The sequence below is a fragment of the Bombyx mori genome, chromosome 18 (genome assembly GCF_030269925.1).
Source record: "Bombyx mori chromosome 18, ASM3026992v2".
NCBI lineage: Eukaryota > Metazoa > Arthropoda > Insecta > Lepidoptera > Bombycidae > Bombyx > Bombyx mori.
The window spans coordinates 6,703,365-6,730,469 of record NC_085124.1 but is presented as its reverse complement, the minus strand read 5'-3'; the positions used below and the strand labels follow the sequence as shown (position 1 = coordinate 6,730,469).

General features: G+C 35.2%; 1 protein-coding gene across 5 annotated transcripts in view; it reads right to left on the bottom strand.

Annotated features, from left to right (window-relative positions):
* The window catches only part of LOC101744992 (apoptosis-stimulating of p53 protein 1), a 270,821-nt gene that overhangs the window by 222,424 nt on the left and 21,292 nt on the right, over positions 1–27,105 (bottom strand). For all 5 annotated transcript variants that reach the window (XM_062673667.1, XM_062673661.1, XM_062673664.1 and 2 more), the window contains one exon: positions 1,979–2,030. In XM_062673667.1, the coding sequence (XP_062529651.1) occupies positions 1,979–1,987 (9 nt within the window). In that variant the 5' untranslated portion in view covers positions 1,988–2,030. The remainder of the gene's footprint in view (positions 1–1,978; positions 2,031–27,105) is intronic.

Sequence of the window (27,105 nt, the reverse complement as noted above, 5' to 3'; positions counted from 1 at the left end):
AACGTTTTCGTTCTGGAAATTTCGACCTTCAGAACCAACCTCGTGGACGGCTGGAGACCAAAGTGGAAAAAGTAGAATTAAAGGCTATTGTGGAGGCGCATCCATCACAAAGCACTTCAGAGATAGCTGTAGGCTTCGGGGTAAGTGATAAAACTGTATTAATCCACTTGAAGCAAATCAGGAAAGTAAAAAAAACTTGAACGCTGGGTACCTCATGAATTGAGTGAATCGAACTTGCAAACCCGCGTCGGCTGCTGTGTTACTTTGCTCAACCGACATAATAATGAAGGGATTTTAAATCGAATCATTACTTGTGATGAAAAGTGGATACTGTACGATAATGGAAGCGCTCGTCGCAATGGCTGAACCCAAGAGACCCAGCCAAATCCTGCCCTAAACGAAAATTGACTCAGAAAAACTTACTTATAAGTGTTTGGTGGACTAGCTTTGGTGTCGTTCACTACAGCTTTTTAAAATCTAGCCAAACGTTTACGGCATATATCTATTGTCAGCAACTGTAAACCATGAAGGAAGAACTAGCTGCTAAACAACCGGGATAAGTCAATCGCTCTAGACCACTGCTGCTTCACGACAACGCAAAACCACACACTGCACAACAAACAACTACTAAGTTAGATGAGCTACAATTGGAATGTCTGCGACATCCACCGTACTCTCCGGTCTTTGCTCCAACAGATTACCATTTTTTCCGGAATTTGGACTCCTTCTTACAAGAAAAAAAATTCAACTCCGATGCGGCAGTCTAAGCTGCCTTCAAATAGTTTATTGATTCTCGCCCCCATGTTTCTTTTAGTAAAGAGATCAATGGACTACCTATCATCATCATTTCAGCCTATCGCCGTCCACTGCTGAACATAGGCCTCTCCAATAGATTTCCAGTGTGACCGGTCCATTGCCACCTGCATCCAACGAGACCCAGCGCTTTTTACTAGGTCGTCGGTCCATCTAGTAGGTGGCCGTCCCACACTGCGCTTGCCAGTACGTGGTCGCCACTCCAGGATCTTTCTGCCCTATCGACCGTCCTCTCTTCGTGCTATGTGGCCGGCCCATTGCCACTTCAGTTCACTAATTCTACGGGCTATGTCAGCAACCTTCGTTCTTCTACGGATCTCCTCATTTCGGATTCGATCACGTAGAGAAATGCCGAGCATAGCCCTCTCCATAGCTCGCTGCGCGACTTTGAGCCTTCTAAAAAGATCCCTAGTGAAGCACCACGTCTCCGAGCCGTAAGTCATCACTGGTAACACACATCGGTTGTACGCCTTTGTCTTAAGGCACTGAGGTATTTTGGACGAGAAGACGTTGTGCAGTTTACCGAACGCTGCCCAGCCGAGTTGGATCCGTCTACTGACCTCTCTCTCAAAGTTGGACCTACCTAATCGGACTGCCTGTCCTAGGTATATATATTCGTCAACAACTTCAAGAGTAGAGCTCCCAACAGTAACTATGGTGGGTGCAACATGGACATTGTACATGATTTTGGTTTTGTCCATGTTCATTTTAAGATCCACTTCTTGAGAAACCCTACTGAGGTCACCGAGCATACGCCCTAAATCTTCCAGCGACTCTGCCATGACCACGATGTCATCGGCAAACCGAAGATGAGTGATGTATTCGCCGTTAATATTGATGCCAAGTCCTTGCCATTCCAGAAGCTTGAAGGAATCCTCCAGAGCAGTGATAAAAAGTTTCGGAGATATCACATCTCCCTGTCTCACTCCTCTCTTTACAGGGATTTCCTTCGTGCAATGCTCCTGTACTCGGACTACCTATGAGATGGCAAAAGTGCATAGATAACAACGGTGCATACTTTGATTAATTAAATATATTTTTCCAAAAAAAATTAACTTTAAATTCCTCCCGTACAAAACGCCAGTTTCATATCTAAGGACCTAATATATGTGCTTTTAGACATACTTGATAAATGTGTGTGAAATTAAATGTTGCATTTACTTACCGGAATCATGGTGCAGGAACATGTGTGATAGCACCTTGTTTTACTAATTTTCCTGAAACAATAAAATAGCATTTCAATTTGAGCGCATACCATATTAATAATTAACACAGTAAAGATTCATTGATTACAATACTACATAAAATTTAGTCAATTAATAGTTTGGGGAGCATTGAAACTATCTATATGATTCAGCGCGCAAACCAATAAATCTTAGCAGAAGAAAGTTTAAACAGTGCTGGTAGGTTTCTGAAAGTTGGTAATACCCGCTTAATACTAAACAGCCGACTTAATAAAGAAGGAGGTTCTTGATTCGACTGCAATTTCTTATGTGTGTTATTTTTTTCTAGGTGAACCGATTTTAATGATTCATTTTTGGCAGGCTTTTATTAGCTTGATATGTATCTATGTAACGTAATGTTTGGACATGATTTTCACTCCCTACCAATCGTCGGGTTGATTTGAAACTTGGCAAACTTATCAAAGACCGATAGAAATACAATAATTTTATTGACAATAAACTGATTAAGCATCACGACATATCGATGTTCCTACCAATTACGAAATTCCCTTAATCGATATAAAAACATTCGTCATTCGAATATATTTTTTATTTATAAATATTTGAGAATTCTTCGTCTCAAATTGAACGAACCATTGTTCTTAGTTCCCAATTCCGGGCCGAAGGAGGCGTGGGTCGGCCACCTATTGTCTGTCCTCGACCTAGCCCCTGAATAATAACCGCATTAAAGTCTTAACTCGTTTATTATACGCTAATCCGACGTTGTGGGCCGCACGTTCATATCTTAGTGATATAGAATCTCTAATTAATTACTCATTTCATTCCAATTAAAACGAAATTACATGTACTTTAAAAGATTGATGTCCGATTTAAAACATTTCGATTTAATATCAGCACTTGATCGTTTGACAGTACTTCCGAATACTTTTACATTTAAGGCGAACATTTGATAGAGCATCATATGGTAAATAACAAAAAAAATTATTGTAAAACGCCTTATAATGTTTTATGGGAAAATACACAAACGTCAAGACAGACTTTTTTGTTAGTGTAATATAGTTGCGAAATTCGGATTTCAAATACAAACACAACAACTGTAATATAGAACATATACAATGTATCAAATACACGTGAGATTAAATCATATTCGTATTTTTACTCATTATTACCAATTTTTTTCCTAACTAATCGTTGGTGGCCTAAGACGCTATTCCAACTACGCCCGGTTTCGTAAGTGAGCTCATGGTGCTCAACCTGAGAGAATTGTTAGCCGTGCTAGGGCTAAAGCAGTGCTTCGCTGGATCTACCACCTGATCGGTATTGCAATCCATAGAAGATCTGGCGAGAAACTGAGTAGGTAGTGTATATGAACTTGCACACTTAAGAGAATGTGATTTTTGCTTGGAAATCCTAATACACCGATAGCGGATCCGGAGGATCCGACAAGACATGTTTCGACAGTCGCCAGGGTCAGCTATGTAGTTAGAGGCAACCACGATAAGAGGGTTCCCGTGATACGCCGCTTTTTCAATGTAGCGTTCTTACGCTTTCTTTAGATACTTACTTATCGGTTCTAAATTCACACTGCCTATGACGCCAGTATAACACATATGCATGGTTACAATATAAGAATCTCAATGGCCATGTGTGTTGTATGTGCGACTGTGATTATAAGCAAGATCTTTCAAGTACTAATAATTATTAGCCTTCTATTAAAAGAATAAAGTTTATTGTAATTGACATGAATGAAAGATGATTTCAAATCACTTGCACTTCTGTCATAAAGTATAGTAAGCACAACAACATTACAGTCTCAAGGACAAGTTAGTATCATAATTTAGATATAAGTCTCTTGAAATCGTTAGTGAAGCACGACTTCGATCCGCTTTGCCTATCGCTAGGAGTATGAGTATTTATCCATTACTAGAAATTACTCGCGCGCCACCGATCGTACGTTATTGGTATTATGAAAAAAGCCTTCCTAAACTACCAACAAGTGTACTATATTTCAAGAACCAACATGTAAGCAAAAATTTCATATCATTCTATCTGAACTTTTGACACCGTGCGAACAGTGATCTCGTTAGAATTATTGTATGGCTTGTCGCTATTTTTGTCTTATTTATATATTTTATGTATGAAAAGTAAAAATTTAAAGATTTATGTATCAAATGTAAAAATGTTGTAATTTTTAATATTTAAAGTACAGAACACGAATCCGAGATATAGAACGTGTGGGAGTGAGTGACACAAAACGTGTTATTAAGATTTCACCTCTGCAGACATGTCGGCACAATATTGAAGTGAAATATACTGGTATTAATGTGTGTGGGCGTGTCGACAATCGTTAACCGCGATGGGCATGTAAACGACTTTTATTATCTTTAAGTGAAAATAAAAAAAAATATGGAAAAATCAGTGAAACTTGGTGTTTTCTGATCGCTTTTAAATATTTTTTGTTTAGGCTAATAAATTTTACCAATTGATCGATGCTTTTTAAATAAATATGTATCAAACATACGAGCACATGTTTATGATATGTATTGTATGGAAAATACTAAAGAGGAGTCAGGAAAATTTAATTCGTTCCTTGAAACATCACATTAAATATAACTGTTAGGTGCTCTAAAAAATGTGCAAGAATGTAGAGAAACTTCACTCTCCACTTAATAGAAGGCAAATGTTTTTTTCAGACAAATCAATATACACCAAAACGGGTATTTACTATACGCTGAAAAAAGTTAATATTTTTAAGTAGGATTTATTTTAAAAACACTTGTAGAATAAAGGAAAAGCTAAATTACATAATAAATATGACTTTAATTTCAATTACATACGATTTTATTGACAAGAAATAATTCATTGTTTAAATTACCACAATAAATAAACAAGTAAAAAAAATGTGGTGTCGTGGGACACCGGATAGGAACGAAGTTCCTTATTATAAAAATATTAATTTTAATTTCTATTCGAGGTATAATGAAAATAATTATTCGGGTATACATTTTTTATTGTGATGTTTTATTGATAAATATAACCGCGATTCAGGAATTGTTGAATTTAGGTGCACCGACATCTGTTGTCAACAAACTAAATAGAAAAAATCTTACGTTACGGACGTTTTTTCCCGGTTAGGGTAACCCCTCCGCATCGTCCCATAAGGAACTTCGTTCCAAAAATGTGAAAAAAATACACATTCATCTACCGTCGGCAAATGAACGTGCGTTCCGCTTCATGAATTACACTGATTCAGGGCACATCAAGAAATCTATTTCCGTAGTCCGATAGTTCGGGGACACTTTATTAGTGCCGATGCCTACGGGAATGACAAAATCACTGGCACGGAAGGGACAAATTGGTGGTCGCGAGGCTTCTGGGATGCTTATGGGACCGTTCGATAGTGGGCTCCCTTAATTTGGACATCCCACGCATCGTCAGCGTAAAATATTTGGTAGCGAACGGGCGCGGTAAAACGATTTGCATACAATGAAATAAAACGGGCACAATCGAGGGTGGGTCGTCGAGTGGAAAGCTTAGCCGTCTTACTAACATTTCGGAAGTACCGTTTCGGCGACATCCGATGTTTTATTGCGGATATTTGGGTCGTGTTACTTTGAATTGACTGCGAGTCTATTGATGTGGAATATTGGATCGTTCGGTTTTAAAGTACAGTAATCACGTTCGCTTAAGCTCGATAGAAGTGTGTATTGTACTATGAGATGATCGTTTAAATAAATGAACGAAAGCTTATATTTTGTAGTGTTCAATCACTTATCGTCATATCGCACCAGCAGCGATCTATGTTTTTATATTAATTTAGGCTGTGTATCTTGTTAATGCAAATTTACTGTGGAAATATCCTTATAAATCCCACGATTACAGTATAAAGGAATACAGTAAGCCGGACAGTTATTCTAAAAATTAAGTTTTCTTTAAATAATCAGATCACAATTAATTCTAAATAATAAAAAATATATTAATACGTGAAGCAAAAACTTTGTACTTCTTTTTACGAAAATTGCAGTGGGAATTGCAGTGCATTAGGGAAGTTTGAAATTTCCCACACTTATAAAGAATATAGAGAAGTAGCGCAGAATGCTAATTTTTTTTAAATTATGCATATGCACTTATATTGCACTTATAAAAATAAATTAAATCAATAAAAAAACATTCCACACGCTACCATGTAATTGACACACACACACGCATTAAAACCCCTTTTTTTTATTGTTTATCAATCTGTGTTCAAAATGAGAATTGATTAATATTGTTTGTATTTAGTATTATTTGTCTATAGTGTAACCTTGGCGATATCTGTGATTAGAGAATAATGATTATTATAGAAACGATGATTAGAGAAAGGTGACAATAAAACTATAATAATGTTCCAATTTATAATTTAAATTAATCATGATCCAATTTCGACCACTGGACGACCATTAGTAATAATAAAATCATTTATTGCATTTCACACATATGTAGATTATTACAGGCGGTCTACAAGGAAACAAAAAAAAACAAAGCACCATTAATGGCAAACATAATAAAAAATAGGTAGTTTTAATAGTTATTAATTAATAGAGGTTACTAATGGGTCGTAAGTTTGTAGTATTACAAAAAATAAATAATATAAAATAAAATGCTTGTAAAAATAGTACCTGTTGGAACTTACCATCACATTATCGCTTGACTATGACCAAATATGGCATATGTGTGTAATTGCTATGTGTTTTCTTTAAAAGTTAAAGTTTCATTGTTTTCTGTGGACGTCACAATTGCAGCCCTCACAAGTTCGGGTTTTTGTTTTTTTAAATTTATAGTCGTCGAATAGGTCGTGATCGAATGGCATATGTAATTGGTGGAAACGTTTAGCATGTGCAGCGGAGGCGCGGCATCGACGGATCCCGATACTTACGCCCAATCATACTGTCAAGCCGTCTGTCCGAAGTTTTCTGCCCGTGGGAAGGGCCAGCAAACTCGCGTACTACTCTTAGAGGTGCCTTTTGAATCGTTATTCAATAAACATTCAGGATAATAAATAATAGTTTAAAAAAACTAAAAAAAACACGCTTTTATAGAAAATTCAACCAAAAAATATCCTTAAAAGCACCCCACGCTTCTTTACAATAAAATCATTTTTTCTTACACTATTTTTAATTCAAATTTATCAAAATTTATTTTCTATTTTTTAGCTGGATTTTCTATGTAAGCGTATTTTGTTAGTTTTTTTAAACTATTATTTCTTTTTCTTTTTTTAGTTGAATTTCAATTATTTCAATTTTATTTTAATCTTGAATTGTCATTGGACGTTAATAAATATACCAAATTTCGAGTTAATCCGACGTTTTGAAGGGGGTCAAAATCATGTTCAAAGATTCCGTTACATAATAACATATATTACATACGTCTGAAGCTAATAAAAGCGTATTAAATACATGTCGCCTCTAGTATTATTTATGCGCATATACATTGCGGGCTCGAGGCGTATGAGTACTTTCAAATTTGATTATACAGATTTTAAACTATTGGATAATTATGATCTGTACGTATGCGACCTATGTTATTAGATAATAATCTAAAAAACTACCTATGATCTACCAATATATTCAAATTCTAAACCTCCATTAATTGGTTCGAAATCCAATTATTTGTAGTAGGCATTTGCTAACGTTAATTGAGGAAACGTCCAAAGATCCGCCCAAGGCCATTACATTAGTAAATTAATGCAAAAACTTAGAGGTCAAAGTACTGTGTGACTAAGGATGTGAGAAATAAAAAAAAACAAGAACAAAGACTAATTTTGACTAACAGCGTTTTTGTATCAAAAGTATGCTTAAAATAATTTTTCATTCAATTATTTAATAAACTTATGCAGGCAGACGATTTATTCGGCACAAACTCAATCGTCGCCCATATCAATACCGGGTGTATGGGGATCGTGCTGGTAACTAAATGGAAAATATTCATTTACTTAACTTCTTCATTTATAACATTTAACATTTTTACTGGTGGTAGGATTTTTACTGGTGGTAGGACCTGTTGTGAGTCCGCGCGGGTAGGTACCACCATCCTGCCTATTTCTGACGTGAAGCAGTAATGCGTTTTGGTTTGAAGGGTGGGGCAGCCGTTATAACTATACTGAGACCTTAGAACTTATATCTCAAGGTGGGTGGCGCATTTCCATTATACATGTCTATGGGCTCCAGTAACCACTTGACACTAGGTGGGCTGTGAGCTCGTCCCCCCATCTAAAAAAAAAAATATTTTTTTTTATACACGATGCTAAAAACTCACTAAAAGCAAAAATCGTTGTACGAAGCCGTTTAATAATTGTATTTATAAATTTATATTAAGATGTGTTTCAAGGTGGGTAGGGGTATTCGCATTGTAATATTATAGATATAATAGGCCCCGATGACCACTTAATACCAGCGAGGTATTTTATATACTTGTCGATGAAAAAAAAAAGAAATTCAGTCAACTTTCTGAATATAACAGTGAAACGACTTAATATGTACTCGTATTATTGCATTTACTTATATGTGCTATGTATGTATATATTTTATCCTATAAATCGTTTAAAATCAGCCCTGGAATTAAAGGATCTGCAGCTTCATTTATAGGATATTATAATGTGAGTATTTCGCAAACTGTCATCTTCTTCACAAAAACAATCGATCACTTTCAAGACCCACAAAGAGACGACAGTTAAGAATCCTTGAATGGAAAACAAAAAAATCCCATTATTAATTTAATTGTATACAAAACGAGATGTCGCCTTGAGAACAAGATCATTACATGCAAAATAACCATCACATGTAGACCCCTTACGAATTCGTTACGGACCTTTGGAAATGAAGCATTTAAAGGTCGACGTAGACTGGTGGCGCTACCCCGAAGTTCACTCTCACAAACCTATTGTAAGAACCGGTTCCAAAGAATCCGCCTTGCGTCATTTAGCCACGTGTAAACATTTTAATTGATGATATGCGGAAGACAAAAAGCCCGATAACAATCGGCATTTTAATATTAGTTACTTTTAATATCTATACATAGATCGGGTACAACATTCTGAAGAGTTGTTATTAGCTGATTTAGCTGACAGTAATGATGTTGCACACACATGTTAACAATAAACAAGTTATAGTCCACTAGATAGCCTATGGGGTTGCATTAAAAATAGAAGTATGGCAAAATTAACTGCTGACATAATATATATTAAAGTGTATAAATGTATTAAAATTCGTGCAGCTGCTACACTTTTTTTTCTACCTATTCTCTAGTAGCCTAAGGGGCTATTCCAGCTACACCTGGAGGGGTAGGTGAGCTCACGGGCTCAACCTGAGAGGATTTGCTAACACTTGCCCTAGTAAGAGCAGTGCACAGGATCGGGATCGCGACCTACTGAGAAGTAGTGAGAAGATCCGGCGAGAAATTCAGTGGGTTGTCTGTTACACTGTTTTTCATTAGCCCAAGCTAGCAAATAAGCTGTAGCATAAATACGTACTCCTATAACGAACAATATATGTGAAATAAATATTGAAGACCTATGTTAATGCATATATAGTGCTCTGAGGAATTGTTCGAGATGATACCGGCATCTCGTTTTTACCATCGCACCGCCCGCCACCGGAGTAGAGTTCATCCATACTACCTGGAGCCACTGCGGTCATCCACAGTGCGTTTCCAGAGGTCTTTTTTGCCACGTACCATCCGGCTATGGAATGAGCTCCCCTCCACGGTGTTTCCCGAGCGCTATGACATGTCCTTCTCCAAACGAGGCTTATGGAGAGTATTAAGCGGTAGGCAGCGGCTTGGCTCTGCCCCTGGCATTGCTGAAGTCCATGGGCGACGGTAACCACTCACCATCAGGTGGGCCGTATGCTCGTCTGCCTACAAGGGCAATAAAAAAATATGTATTTCAAACAATTTTTTTTTTCTACGTATTCATATTAAAGTTTATCGCAAGATGTGAGCAAACTTTAAGTGAAGTTCACTTCTTTAAGAGAATGCCCTAACGAACATACAGGTAAATGTACATATCATCAATATAAATAAATGTCTAAAAATTTATTTTATTTTTAGTAAAACCAAAGCAATAATAAAAGCAATTTTTAAAAACAAAATTTGTTTCTTATTTTTTAATCTACCTGTTTGTCCGTGCTAAGCCGAAACTGTTAAACTAATTCTGCTAGGACTTTTATTGATAGAGAATTTCACTGTCCAGAAATAGGGTTGAAAAACAAAAAAATGCGTTATTAAAAGTTTCATTACATTGCTAATTAACAAACGAACGCCAATGTTTTTTGTCGTACAAATTCACAAAAAAAAAGAAACTAAACGTATCGTCAATGATTAAAATACAATGGGTAATTAATTGCTTTACAATCTTCTTGTTTTGAATTAATGTAACACAGTGTCAGTCTGAATTCGTCAGATTTATAGGATAAGTGACCAATTATCGTGAATATAGTCGTGAGAGTGTGCCTCAGGACAAGAAACATGAAATTAAAAAGCATAAAGATCGTTCGATGCGTAAAGATTTCGAAACCGCAGTTCGTGGCATTTGCACGTGTATTTATTTCACGTCGGTATGTTTATAACCGCGATCTTCTGAACTTCACTATTTGCACTCAATCATCTATACATCTATACATATAAATAAAATTGAAGTGTGTGTTTGTAATATTGAAGTAACCGCTTTTTACTACATGCATATGAATATATATATACGGTACATACACCAAAATAACATTTTTTACAATTTTTGTCTGTCTGTCTGTGTGTCTGTTTGTTCCGTCTAATCTCTGGAATGGCTGGACCGATTTTGACGAGACTTTCACTGATGGGTAGCTGATGATATAAGGAGAAACTTAGGCTACTTTTTTTAGACTAGCTTCGCTCCGCGGCGTCACCTGCGATACGACAATAATCGCGGGTAACATTGCGAGACTCAGCTATCAATAATAAAATTTAATGTTTCCGAAGCAAAGCGAGGGCGGGTCGCTAGTTTTCACTATAAATACGAAAACATTATTTCAACTGGATATGCTAATATGACATGCTCCAATATACTTTATCAGCATGTCAAAACAGCACCACACCTTTACGATAGAGAGGCGTGGAACAATTAATGTACACGCTAAAGATAGATAAAGTGATCGATTAGTGCTAATTCGTTATTCATAATCGCTCGGGCCGAATCCCATTATTATGCTTACAGATATTCAGATACGCCTTACTACATCAACGGGCAATGATGCTGCATTACAACTATTGAAGACAAATAAGGTACAGTAAACAAAAAAAAGACTTATGAATGCTCTGAGGAATTTATTGAGACCGTCAACTAGAATTTGCGATTGGACGACACGTCACCGCAGCTACCCATCCATACGACCTCAAATCACTGCTGTCTTCCTAATGCATTTTTAGAAATACTAGTGGTCTGCCGGTAACTAGTCGAAATCAGACTATAATTAATTGAAATTATAAGTTTGTCCACTATTATGATTCTATTGTCAAAGGCTATATTATACTTTGATCAACAGTTACTATTGTTGATCGTAGCTATTATATTTCTATAATCAAAGATCACCAAGACTACACTTTAGACAAATATTAATAAAGACAAACAATATTCAATCTATTCTCAATTTGACTACAGACTATAGGAATAAGAAAATTTGACAATAAACAAATAGTATGCATGCGTGTGTAAATACATGGTAGTGTGTGTGATGTTTTTTTTTTATTGATTTAATATATTTTTACGCATAATTAAACAAAATGTTTACATTCTGCACTTCTTTTCTATATTCTCTATAAGTGTGGGAAATTCCATACTCCTCCGTCCGCGCAATTTTCGTAAAAAGGGGTACAAAGTTTTTGCTTCACGTATTAATATATAGATTATGCCCTTCGATCAACAATTGTAACTACTTCAACAATTGTTACTATTGTTGATCGAAGATTATGCCGCGTAAGTTTCAGCTCTAAATCCACCCCTCCACGGTGATTACTTAATTGTATGATAAGTATTTTTAGGCTTCGTTTGAAAAGAGTTCTAAGCTGAAGTTATAGGCTCAGCTACATTCGGCATCAGTGTCCACTCACCGTCAGTTATATCTATTTTTCCTTCAAAAGCAGTAATTTTAAAATAATAAGTCTTGGCTTATTAAATTGCGCATCCAGTAAAGGGTACTCCTATGACAGTACGCGCTTTCGATATGTATGAACGATGTTATGAACGCTGCGATTGTAAATCTGTCATCGACCAAATTACAGACACGCGAGGACCTTGTGAGGAACTGTATAGGATGGAAGTCGTGTGTGCATGCAACACTCAATCGTGCTAACATTATCATCGACTGCTGTTCATTCTAAATAAGTTTTCCCACGTCAAATAATATTATTGCTTTATTTAAACTATTTGCTTTCCATTCACGTTTACTAATTTGTAAATGATACATTATTTCATGGTCATTGTTTTTTAAAGCCCCAAGTGCGACCTTGGATTTTATAATGTTATAATTTTAAATTTCTCGACCAGCTAAATAGCTTATTAAAAAAAACACTGAAATTTTGATATGTTTAAAACAGTATTAATTTAAATAGCATTATTTAAATTAATACAACTTTAACAATAATTATGCATGTTTCTATTTTAGAAACACATTTACATACTTCTTTTCTCTACTAAGATCATTATATAAGTGTCACCCACTAATCCAAATGCCTTTCCAATTACCAATTCAGTTGTCACATATCTTACGCCAGAGACCGGTTCTCAAATTATTGTTATCATTTCTATGGTATACAGTTGCACGAAGAAAAATGATTTAATTTGTCGATCGGCACGATCAGTGTGACGTAACAGTGCCCGTAATTTATTGTAAGCTATATCTCATTATCTTTATCCAGAGCGGTGAAAGCCAATTGCATAACATAAGTGCGTATCCATGCAGAATTACGACACTGAATTAAAATAATTAAAAGGAATACGAAACAATAGGATCTCACAGTAACACCGACGGAATCGCTAATTGTATCAGCAATTTGTGGAACGTAACGGTTGAGATAAATTTTGATGGGTTTAATAATGTTTAGTTCGCTCTCTTGTGGGAATATTTCAATCTATGTCATTGTTAATTGCTAAACCAGGGAAGCGTTCATTAAGTGACATTCAATTTGTATAATGTAAACAAACTTCACTGTTGTACTTCAAAGCAGAAGATAAATTGCCGCTTTAAAAGAATAGTCGTTTTGCGTTTTCCAAGCAACGACGAGCGCTAAGATTCTGACCCGCGGCGATGACTAATGTAAGAGTATCTTGACAGCTCCCATTATTCACTCAAAAGCTCCATGTAGTTGACCATCTCTATAATGTGAAACATGATATATGTTTCGAACCAGCGAGAAATGTCCGCGACCCGGGAATGCTTAACATGTCACTCATTAAAATAACCATATCACAGGACAGTGAATGTTCTGTGTTGAAAAACAATGACACAATGTAACATTTTAGGAAAAATAGAACAGGCAATCTACCACTAAAAATTTATTAAGAAACACTGAATTCAATGCATTATATTTCTTTTATAGTGCTTTAAAAAGGCATTTCAGGATTTGTATCTATTCAAATGTTGAGTTAGCAAAACACAATTTGAATTATTTTAACCACTATTAAAAATATTGCTATAAATGATTTGAATGTTTTTTTATCTTTTTATTTAACACAGTATTTTTTTTTACTTTTTTGTTATTATATTTTATTCCTATATCTCTGCCAATTCCTAGTCTGAAAGACGCAAGTGAACTAGAAGCAAAATTAAATTAAAGAAATTAAAGTAATTTATATTCATACCTATATCTGGTATACAGAAACAAAAAAATAATGAAATCATACACTTCACCTCCATTTGGCCATGGAAGACGGATGGTGTTGCTTACGTTCAACCCGATCATCTCAAATGACAACTTGTTGCGGTTTTAAGCCGAACAATATATATAAGCATTATTAAATGTCTTACAAAGTAATTTTGTTGCCGTTGAAGCCGTTGTAACTATACTTAAGACCTTAGAACTTATATCTCAAGGTGGATGGCGCATTTGCGTTGTAGATGTCTATGGGCTCTAGTGACCACTTAACACCAGGTGGGCTGTGAGCTCGTCCACCCATCTAAGCAATAAAAAAAAAGTTCGTCCAAGAAAGAAAACTAAAAAGTAACATTTTAAAATTTTAGAACAATTTTTGGAATACAACTGCCATTCAACATAATACTTGTGCTCGTGACTCATAGTTAGGGTACGATGTAAAATTAGCGCCACGCTGTAGATTTTACAGCATGGCCTCAAACAGAATCGTAACTTTTTCATTGCTACAGCAAATAGTACAAAGAGAGATATTATACAAATAAACAATACTTTGATAGTTTGTTTTCCATTCGATGAATGAATGTTTTCCTTGTTTCCCAACATAAACTATTTATATTGTTACTACATTAATTTTCTCTTCATTTATTTATCCCTTATAATAAATATGATAGTATAGAATAACTTAAGCTCGAATAATCAACTACATTTAATTTGGTCTCCGACTCCTATGGGCTAATTTAGCTGCTACTGCAATGTTATACAATATGTTATTTGTTGTTTATCACTATACCAACTACAAAGTAGACCATATTTGAAAGAAAAAAGCCTTATTTCAATTCAATATTGTTACGCCGGTAAGAGTAACGCCATCTATCGCCGAATAGTCGAACGAATATAGAAGGACCTAGTAGCATCTAGAACGCTCGAGAAGCACAACGCCATCTATTATCAGATAGCGGAAACACAATAGTCGAAATGTGTGAAATATTCTCGATAATTCTAGGGATGTTGTATCTGCTAAAAAAGCGTTGCAGGGATGGCACGCAGTTAGTTAGTAATCGGAACTACTCGAAGCGAAACAGCGAACCGATCACCTGAAGCAAAGCGGAAGAAGCGAATTGAGAGTTTTAAAGTGTTAGTTGAATGTTTTAAGTGTTCTAAGTGTTGAATACAGTTTTTAAGTTGTACTCCTAACGTGTTTTACTAACAATATTGAAAATAATTGTTAAATTCTTATTGTTTAGATGTATAAATTTTTAGATTGATTGTAGACGAGCCCTCGGTTCACCAACGGTACTAAGTGGTTACCGGAGCCCATAGCCCTCAATAACGCCGCCACCCACCATCGAGAGATGAGTTCTAAGAGCCAGTTTTATAGTAAAACCTCCACCCTTCAAACTTAAACGTATTACTGCTTCATGGCAAAAATAGGAGGGTGATGGTACCTGTCCGTGCGGGCTCCTAAGACGCTCTACCACTAATAAAATACAATTTAAAGGCAAAAATATTAATTGTTTATTCATTTATTTATTTATGACACTTCATGTAATCTTTATTAGGAGATTGACTGCCTGAAGCATTCTCTACCAGTGAACCAAATATGTATAGATTAAATAGCGCAGAGTATAGTACTGAAATTAAAAGAAAGAATCTGCGTTAAGATCAAGTAAAAGCATCGAGATTAAAATGCTAATTTACCTATTCAATTATTTCGTTGCATTTTGATATTTAAATAACATTTATCACTAAGCCGTTGGGAACTGCTCAAACAAAGTATTGTTTGCACACTTACAAGAGATCTTAAGACAAATATGAAATTATACAACACCACAGTTTAACTAATCCTACAGTAAACATTCTTCGTTCAGTGTCACAGGAACAACAGAGGAGGGGTCCAAGCATATAGACTGGACACACAATTAGGTTTGTATCTCGTTTGTTTGGATTTATGCAAAGCTGTTTTCGATGCAAATTAATCCGGCCGAACGTCGATCAACGACAGATGTCGTTTCGGGTGCCTTTGAATAATTGTTCTGCACATCACAGCTATCTAATCTGCACAGTTTACAAAAAAATAGATATAAAACGCTAACTTTATTTTTCGACGCTAACTTTATCTTTATCTTCTAACGAGCAATTCTTGTATATTAATATATATATAATCTGAATCTCGGAAATGGGTCCAACGATTTTCATAAAATTTCGTATACAGGGGATTTCGGGGGCGATAAATCGATCTAGCTACGATTTAGTTTTAGAAAATTTTGTTTTATTCGTGTTTTCAATAATCAACTCTTCCCGACATCTATTGGCGAATAATAATACTATTCTTCTTAATTGAGGGCAACTAACCGCTTTAAAAACACAACAAGATGGCGTTATAAAAAAAAGTCGGTCATCATCTAGTAAAGATAAAATAAGAATATTGATGAACTCGGAGAACTAATTAATTTACTCGCAAATTGTACATATATGGGTAAAGAGTAATGTTTGAAAAACTATACCAATTTTTTTCTAAATCTACTACAATAAATTCGATTATTTGTAGGTGAAAAAAAAAACGTAACATTAACTGGAAGAGTAATTTTATTTAAAAAAAAACTTTTAGTTGAAAAGTTTTTAAATTAAAATAATTCATTTAAAAACTACCCACGTTAATCCCAACAAACGTAACTCTAATTTAATAGAAAGCCATACATTCACCTAAGACTTTCCATTCGTGGTAACCTTTGAGTGGTAGGGTTACATCAGACAGAGGATTAGACGGAATACACGAGGGTCGTGCAGGGCTTCTAATATGGCTTCGTCGCAGTAACAAGCTGCAACTGTGAATGAAGGGTTATCTTTCTGAAAAGATTAAAAATAATACCGTCGGTGAGGGATTTGAAAGACTTTTAATTTTACTCATTTCCTCGGTGTAAAAGTTTCAAGTTTTATAATTGTTTACGAAATATTTTCCAAATATTATTTTTTCTTCCCAAAAAAATTTTTATCTGAAACACAAATTTATTTGAGCGATAACGGTCTTTTTCTTATATTATTTATATCACAATTTGAAAATTTATACTCCAATACATATTCCGTATGCAAGTCAACTTATCCATTCAAATTAATTTCTAATCTAACTCACTCATAGAATATGAAACTGGTTTCAAAGCCCTCAATGTACTAAGTATATTCTTTGGTTTGGCCGTGGTCTTGATATTGAATTCGGCATAACCTCCCACAATGAAAGTGGGCGAGAAGTTTATTGAACGAATCTAGTAATCAATTGTATTCACAATATTTGTGATTTTAATGATTGTATCTTTTTAATATATTCACATCATTTATATTTAATACTAAAAAACGTTATTTTCTTCATAAAAAGTATTACCTATCATGTCCTGTTATAATTACAGCTTTTAATTTTTTTATTAGCTGGTTCACAGATATCTTATTGAATTAAATCATTGTATAATCTTATTCATTATAATACAAGGTTATCTGAAAACTTTCAAATTAAAAATATAATTAAATCATTGTATAATCTCATTGTAATATAAGATTATCTGAAAATTTTCAAATCAAAAGTAAAAAAGATTAATATACCATAATTTAAATGAATATCAATAAGGCACAAAGGAAAAACATGACGAGCGTTATAATAAATTAAATAGGATCCCTAATAAAATTATACTACTCAATTTCCTTTATGGTTCTAATGGCTCATCAATTAAGTTGACCGCACTTGGGAAAGATACACAAACCGTTGATAAGAGCGGATTTCCTTCGTAATTAAATTTATTCAAATCGAAACCTTAAGAATATGTTCCAAGATATATACCGTAATTCAAACGAACAAATTTGAAATTAAGTTCAAAGTTGGGCATGCGCCATTCAGAGCAATGAGTCTGCACACATCTTTGAATCTACTGCAAGTACTCATAGTCTAAGAGAACGAACGGTATTTGAATTCATTATCTAGTGAAATTACTTTATTTTGAATATTTAAAACTCCTTTCACGGTTTCAAACCCTCTTTTATGTGACTTTTAATTTGATTTTATTTATGATATTGGACCCCGCTGTATAGTATTAAGAAAATCGCCAACTGTACAGTGAATTTAAGAGACACACGAAAAAATTACTAGGTGATTTATTAAATATTAGGATGAATTGATGATTAGTGGAATGGTATGAAATGGATAAAAAAAAGTAATTTTTTTTATCTGACTGTGTATTAGTAGTTATGTTTTTCCTTTTTTTTCGGCACAAGGAAATCACCGGCCTTCCGACCAAGCACTGATTATTGTTACTCAACAGTTCGCGTCTGAACCTTCGCCTAAGACCAACTTCGGTCGAGGTAGAGAAGGAGCGAAGCTTTTAGCACGCTGCACATCTTCTCCAATCACCACATCGGACATACCTCAACATGACCTGTTTTGCTTTTATCTTCATAATCAAAAACTTTTGGTCACTTAAAGTCCAAATTGAACTCTTAATTTTCTTGAGTAAACAGAAGTCTTACTCGATCCAAAACTATATCCAATTCCGCAGTAATCGCATCATTGAATACGTCTACCTGACATTTGCGGTTTATCGTACAGTAATGTTCGCTCTGTTTATGGAGTATACTAGACTTCGATGATTCGTAAAATGAACAAAAATTACTTCCTTTTATAGATGGATAAACAAGGTACTCCAAAGATTTTAATTAGTTACCGGAGATTTGGTTGTCTAACGTTTGTCTTGCCCTTCAAACCGGAAGCATGATGTTTCGCGGCAGAAATAAAACGTAAGATTGTACCTTCCTATGGCAGTGTATATCCCTATATGCGGAACATAATTCCGCCTACTACCAGTTAAAATGTATGATGTATTCACGACCCTTCTTAACTTCCTAATTTTGTTCTTCAAAACAGATTTCCTTGGGAAAACTCATTACAACGTGAATTTTATGAATACCTAATTATATTATTTTAGAATGCTTTTATGAACTTGGTATGTTTGTTTGTATGTAACGAAATTTCTTAACGTCGTTTTCCGACGTCCGAGTAAATTAAAAAAAATCACACTCATCAAGAACCGATGACAATACAATAATTTTATAATTTGCTATAATATTCTGTAATTCTGTATAATTTGCTATAATGTTCTAACAGTAGGATGAAAAAAATGATGAAATTGTTAATTCGGTTTGAGTTTCACGATTGTGTTTTTTAGATTTTACACAATATTTATGAATATTTTTGTATTCTTTTCACGTCCATGATCTTGGTTAAAAAGTCAGTGTCATATTGTACGTTTTGCACGCAGATACGACGAGCCTTTGTCGCAGAGTGTTTTGGCTCTGCTCACATCCTGAACGGACGCAGGTCGTTCACCCTTGATGAAAAGCTGATTTCTACTCTATTGTGGGATGTGAATGGATCGCGCTATTGTATATAGGTAAGCACATACATGTAAGTATGTAAGCACACGTACAACTACTTTCTATAGGATGCACTGCGCACGGCACAGTAAAATTATTGACAGGTGATTTAACCCGACCGTATGCTATTGATAACGTTGAAGGCACTAGTAGAAATAAGCGAGAATCCTGGTATACTTAGATCCAGGGACAGTGCCGCGGACCTCATTCTAGAGTAGGTCCCAAACTAAGATAATACTGTCACGCCGGTAAGAGTAACGCCATCTATTATCAAATCGCGGAAACGCACATATCGAATCGACTGGTCGTGCCGGGAATATTCTCGATAATTGTAGAGATGTCGTATCGACTACAACAGCATTGCAAAGATAACACGAAGTCACTTAGTAATCGAAACTACTCGAAGCGAAAATGCGAACATATCACCTGAAGCGAAGCGGAAGAAGTGAATTACGAATTGTAAAGTGTTCTAAGTATTAAACAGAGCCTTAAATTATACGATGGTGGAAGTTTTATTTATCCCGAACCCCAGCGCGTAACAATACGTACTTAATACGGATTCATGAATTTTTTTTTGCGCCCGTAATTCGTAGATATTAGTGGTACTTATTCCTTGTACATATCGTGTAAAGAGATAAAATTAAAAAAATTTCACCACTAGTGATAAAGCTTAACGTAGGTGCAGACAAGTTTTTTTTTATTGCTTAGATGGGTGGACGAGCTCACAGCCCTCCTCCTCGCGTCGTTTTCCTCATTACTGAGGGTCGAGACTCCCCCGCTGCATCAGTTTCTCCCATACGACTTCCCTCCATCTGCCGCGATCCTTTGCTTCATGAAGGGCATTATGGAAATTGATGCTCAGAGAAGATCGTACTTGGTCCGACCATCTCGTGGGACTGCGTCCTCTGGGACGTTTGCCATCTACCTTTCCTGTCACCATCAGCTGTTCCAGATCAGGTGGGCTCACAGCCCACCTGGTGTTAAGTGGTTACTGGAGCCTATAGATATCTACAATGTAAATGCGCCACCCACCTTGAGATATAAGTCATAGACATATCTTACCTAATAATTTATTCGCGAAAAATGAATAAACAACGCATTGTAGTTCGAAAAAAAACGTATCTTTCTTAAAATGCATGATTCAACATTTCATTCAAAATTCAATTTTTATAATTTATATAAAAAAGAATAACTGAGATTTTATACGTACCCACCCATACAATGAGCTAATCGAGAGTTCAATTTTGTTTTCTCATGGCTATGGTACCGCACAGATAAAAACTTTTCATACTGCTATTTTTTTTAACGAACTACACAATTGCGAAAGATTTTGGCCGATGTAAAAAATAATTGTTGTCGTCGCAAACCCTCGAAATCACAAAGTCGTTTCAGTTTAAACTATGAACGTCACTAGATACCGCTAAGTGGCACTTACATTAAGTAAACGCTACTTAGTACAGTAATAGAGGTTCATCTCATAATCAATTTAAATTACGTTGAGAAAGCACATTATGCGTACCTTCAACATTTTCTTAAGACAATCGATTTTACAACCTTTAATTCTTCTTATCGCGAAAAAGTACGTTAAAGCGTGATATTTTTATTTAACACTAGCAATGCGCCCTCGCTTCGCTTTGGAAACATTAAATTTTATTATTGAGGCTGACTCCCGCGATGTTACCCGCGGTTATTGTCGTACCGCGGGTGAAGCCGCGGGGCGAAGCTAGTCTAAAAAAAGTAGCCTGAGTTACTCCTTATATCATCAGCTACCCATCAGTGAAAGTCTCGTCAAAATCGGTCCAGCCGTTCCAGAGATTAGCCGGAACAAACAGACAGACAGATAGACAGACAGACAGACAGACAAAAATTGTAAAAAATGTTATTTTGGTGTATGTACCATATATATATTCATATGCATGCAGTAAAAAGCGATTATTTCAATATTACAAACAGACACTCCACTTTTATTTATATGTATAGATTAATAAAAACACACATTTGGAATTATTTACCTGGATATTTTTTCATTATCGATATCGGAAACACACATGCAAGTATACTCAATATAGTAATAAGTCTGAGGTCTGAACCTCGGTCTGTATTCGCATAACAGAGATACTGACTCCAAGCGGTAATCAAACCTGGACTCTGTACACTAGTTACTCATTTTGGTCATGCTTAATCATTCGACCAAAAAGCGGTGAAGATTGTCGAACTGAGGCCAGACTTATTAGGGATGTGCACTGCTCATTGAGTAAGTATATTACTTAATACCAAACAACTAAAGAATTAACAATCAGTAAAATCTATACTAATAATATATAATATTAATATTATAAAGAGGAAAGATTTGTTTGTTTGTTTGTATTGAATAGGCTCCAAAACTACTGAACCGATTTGAAAAATTCTTTCACTATTTCAAAGTTACACTATTCCCGAGTGACATAGGCTAAATCTTTTTTGAAAAAATTAGGAATCCTTACTAAAACTCCAATAATGTAACCCAAGGAGTAAAAAAATACCAAAATATTCTTTACATCGCGTGCCGTGCGAAAACTATTGATGATAGAATAAAATAATGTACTACGACTTTGTAGAACACATTATTACTTACAAAAAGTATTGCGACAGCATATGTCTAACTATTACAGTTATGCCCCAATAAGTGTTCTTTTATTTTTAAAAATAAAACAACGTTAAATATCGTTGAAGTTTTTGTTAAGAGACATAAGCGCAGCCGGAGCGGGCCGCTTGTTTAGATAAAAACGGAGCTACTAACTCGCTATCTCTCTCACACGTCAACGTAGGTAAAGCCATGCAACACTATCTGTCTCCTGATTCGTTATTTACAATTACCCTCAACATCAGATTTAAATCCGGTAACCATACTCGTCGAACTCGGTAACCGTACTCGTCGAACTCGACAAAGAGTTCGCCGTGCAACCTAACCCATGAATCAGCTCGCTGAGTTTCTCGCCGGATCTTCTCAGCGGGTCGCGATTCTGATCCGGTAGTAGATTCATTCGCGAAGCAGCTGCTCTTGAGCTGTTAGGTCTCCTTCGGAGGCGCTCGGGTAGCTGTTAGTAAATCCCACCCCTCCTGGCTGAGCCTTTGCACGCCCACCTGTCCTGGTGAAACTGGAAAGGCCTCCGGGCCACCAGTAATCCTTCAATCATAAAAAAAAAAGATTTAAATCGTTAAATTTTAATTTACGTCTTGCTATTTTCGATTCTGTACAATTTAAATTTTAGAACAAAAATATAATATTTAATTTTGTCATGCGCGTTTCAAATTAATTCGCTTTTCAGGTCTAGAGAGGTAATAACACTGCCTTTAAATAGAAACAGTGAATAACCGACACGAATGTTGATTTTTTGATACTGTTTTAGAACTTTTGTACAAATATGTAGTTTACTCGGTTTACCGCCGTGACATTAATATGAAAAAAGGGCTTTCGGTAAATCGTGAGCCCGCACGAACTGAATCCATCATCTCCGCTGAATCTGTAAGGAAGTAAATAAAACCTTTCTATGAATGGAAAGGCGTTCTTATTTTCATTGGGTATCGATTTTGACCCCACGTTTGAACCTAAGAATTTCAATCTAAAAAGTTATGACAGTTTAACACGTGACATGAATTGCCTAAAGTCATTAAAACGAAGAAAAAAGCTATACATTCTTTGCTGCAACAGTTCAGATGAACTTCGTGTCGTGCAAATAGCTTGAGCGATATCGTTTTAAACACGCGAACATGTTGCAAGTTGCTCGTTCCTTTCTAAGTATTAGTGAACGTAAAACATACTTTATGTTGTTTTCTTGAGTTATGATGAACTCAAATTTAAGTGTTTGAAGGATTAGGAAACAAGAATCAATGAGCATCGAATTTTTCACCACACTAGAACGAAGTTCCTTATGGGACGATGCAGAGGGGTACCCCCCTAACCAGGAAAAACGTCCGTAACGTAAGATTTTTATTAGTAATGCACACAATGTACAACTTAACTTTGTAATAAGATACAAAAAGTATAATAACATTTTTTTTTTTTATAAATTATTGTGAATAAAATAAAGTTGATAACTTTGTAAAGTAGTTTATTTTTATTTTTATCAATAAAAAAATCATAATAAAAAATGTATACCCGAATCCGAATGTATATCCATGGGCGACGGTAACCACTCACCATCAGGTGGGCCGTATGCTCGTCAGCCTACAACGGCAATAAAAAAAAAAAAAAAACCTCGAATAGAACTTAAAATTTGTATTTTTATATTAAGGAACTTCGTCCCTATCCGGTGTTCCACGACACCACACATCTTTTTTTTGTATTTTTTCCTGAAATGCACGCTTCACGGTTAAGTAATAAGTTCATAACTTCCATAGACGTCCATAATATAAATATATAGGCAGACGAGCATTACTTCTGAACATGAAATATGCCAGGACACAGCTAAGCCGTTGTCTTTTTTTTTTTTTTTTTTTTATTGCTTAGGTGGTTGGACGAGCTCACAGCCCACCTGGTGTTAAGTGGTTACTGGAGCCCATAGACATCTACAACGTAAATGCGCCACCCATCTTGAGATATAAGTTCTAAGATCTCAGTATAGTTACAACGGCTGCCCCACCCTTCAAACCGAAACGCATTACTACTTCACGGCAGAAATAGGCAGGGTGGTGGTACCTACCCGCGCGGACACACAAGAGGTCCTACCACCAGTTGATAACTGGTTGTCTACTGCAATATGATGCGACCATGATGCAGTTCCAATTCCTCTGGTTAAAAAAATTCTAAGCAAATTCGTACTCAAGCAAGATATGTATTATTAAAATAGAAAGCCTCTTATAGAATCCGGTCCGTAAATTAACTCGCCCATATGCAATGAAAAAACAAAAAATCGATATAATCACTATTTTGACAATGGACATCGATAGCTTTCCAGATGGCTAAATAGGTATTAATGGATTAACGCGGTACTAGAGTGCTCATAGAACGGTTTGTTTGTTGATTGTACCGTAAATGTAGACAGTACTTGAATGCGTCTACTGTATTGTGTAAGATAATAATTGAGTCGTTGATTAAATTTATGCCGATAGACATATAATTTAGAAGCAACAATAATTATGTCACTGAAAGCGTCAAGCATGTACATCTGGATATGACACGAAGTTGATTTGTCAAGCAAATTAAACATATAAGTAATGTTAATTATACAGAACACGAGAGTTTAAATGCTTGGATGTTTGTTATTTTATCAAACAAATTACACTGAAAGGATTTGCATCAAATTTCAACAAAGTTTGTTTCTAGCCTGATTTAACACATACTTTTCTCCGTAGTAAAAACATGACCCGGGTAAATAATATAAACAATCTGTTGATTATCATTTATTAGAAAAGATTAAGTAATCAGTAATCAAATATGCAGTGACATTAATTTCTAGCAAAACCTCGTTTTCCATATTCGCACGAACATGATTAATTTAGAACTGTAGTACGGCCATTAGCCATATACAGCACATTAAATGCATTGTACAAGGCATAACCGCCTTAAATTGATTTTCAATGGAAATTTATAAGCTCGGTGGAAATATAAGACAACGCGGAAACGACTCTCTGCGTCCTCAATTTCACTTTGATCTATTCAAATGTGACATCCTATACGACCGCCATTGAGGTCCACGTCTGTATTACACGTCTCGACACAAATGGATATTGCATGTCGGAAAAGAATACGGATCTAAGCGTACTTTGTTGGTTTGAAAAACTTATCTGTTAAATGGTTTACAAATCAAAACCTAAACGTATATTCTGGGCCGATTGTCTTTATGTTCAAAGAAATGTCAGCGGCAATTCATGAACATTCAATATATTTAATTAAGTTGTTCTGTTTTGTTTTTCATATTAACGAAGATGGGAAAATCTGGTAGCGTTCAGGTTATCCAGGCTCCAACATAAGAATGAAGTCGAAGTCTCAATCGTATTATACTAACAGCTTACTGCTTATACTACCTACTAGAAGATTACACAAAGTGGGAATGAGTTGCTCGCTCCGGGCATTTCAATATTGTAATAATTGCTACGTTATAATACTCATTTAAAAATGAATATTTAAAAAAAATCTAATATAAAAAAAATTTATCTAATATTTAAAAAAAAAAAAGACATGCCCGCTGAGTTTCTTGCCAATTCTATGCCAGGACGGAGGCTAGTTCTTGTGAATTGGCGGTAATTCTTTTGACGTTCAACTAGTATGTACTTTCATTTATGTTTAATAAAAAAAAAATTGATTTTATTTTGATTTGATTTGCTTAGCTGTCCTTGAAAGCGAAACGATAAATACGATTGCATTGCTTCTGACATAGGCAAGAGGAATGGATCCGTGCTGGCTTACAACGTGTGCAAATTAACTGATCATATCACATGAAGGTATACCTTTATCACAGATGCAATTGACACATGTCAATTTTATTATTAATTTATTTAGGATTAAGAGTTATGTAATTATTAATCCTAAATAAACAATACTTAGTTATTGTCTTTAGATTTCGGGTGTAGTAGACGTAATTAAAACACCTCTTACGTTTTAATCTAGCAATTTTTGTTATCATTCTATTTTTTCCGACGTCTCGAATACATTATAGTTTTGGTCCATGATTGATATTTGAATATTATGCTAACTACCGTCTAATTTTCAATAAATAAAATATGTTGGGTAATTCATATATCTATTTTTACACATAAAGAATTGATTGTATCTTGAGATCAGGCATTTTGTTTGACTTAAATTTTCATATTTATGATAAGAATATGTCATGATACTAAACAATACTTAAATGTACAAGACAAAAATAAATTTACCCTATTATTACGAGTATTATACAATTATATTACACGGAGTACCAGTATCTATACCTACAGTAATTTCTAATTTTTTATTACATGCCCTAAGTTAAAGGAAGCCGTGGTCTTGAAACACAGGCTTAAATAATAGCTTAGAGACTATTCTGTCTAGAAAATGCCCGATGTTGCATAATTTTTAGGCACTATGAAACATGCATAGTTTTTGGTCAGTTAATAAATATTTAATATTTTTGTTAGAATTGGTAACTACCCCAGAATCGAACCACAGCAAACCTCATTGGCAGATACACATTTGGTAACTTAATAATTTACAATACGATGACACTGGCCATAGAATTTGGCAAATTTATTTCTCGTCAAGCTTATGAAGCGTGTCGTATCGTAGTGATTCTACCGTTTTATTGCTAACGGTTTGATAGACGCGCGTGCCGCAAAATTGATTGCGCCTTTCCTCACGTTCATGACAAATTGCTATTGCAACGCCTCTTTATACTAGAGCTAGATGAACGATTGACAGTTTTCATTTCAAATTTACGACCATTATACGACTCCCATTATGTCAAGTCATGAAAGTTTTTGCCAGATAAATACTATGGTATATTTCATGTAGAATATGCAGAATTTGCTTCGATTCGTTGAGAACTGTTTTCAGGGCACGATAGATACTTTATTGTCTATCAAATATGCGTTGCACAGAAAATACATTAAATACATGTGTACCTATATAAATAGCGGTCTTATCGTGACGTCTTTCTTCTTCAGCCAAATCATACATGCAACACAACAAGGACGAAAAAGATTACTGCTTAGTACATAAGCGAAGTCCTTCTTTCTTAGAACCTTTGATGTGATATAAATTGAAACCTAAATCGTTTTTCCTTCTTAACTCATTTCTGTAAAATATCATGAGTAAAGTTAAAATTGGTAAACATGACTCATAAATTTCACACGAAATTTATGT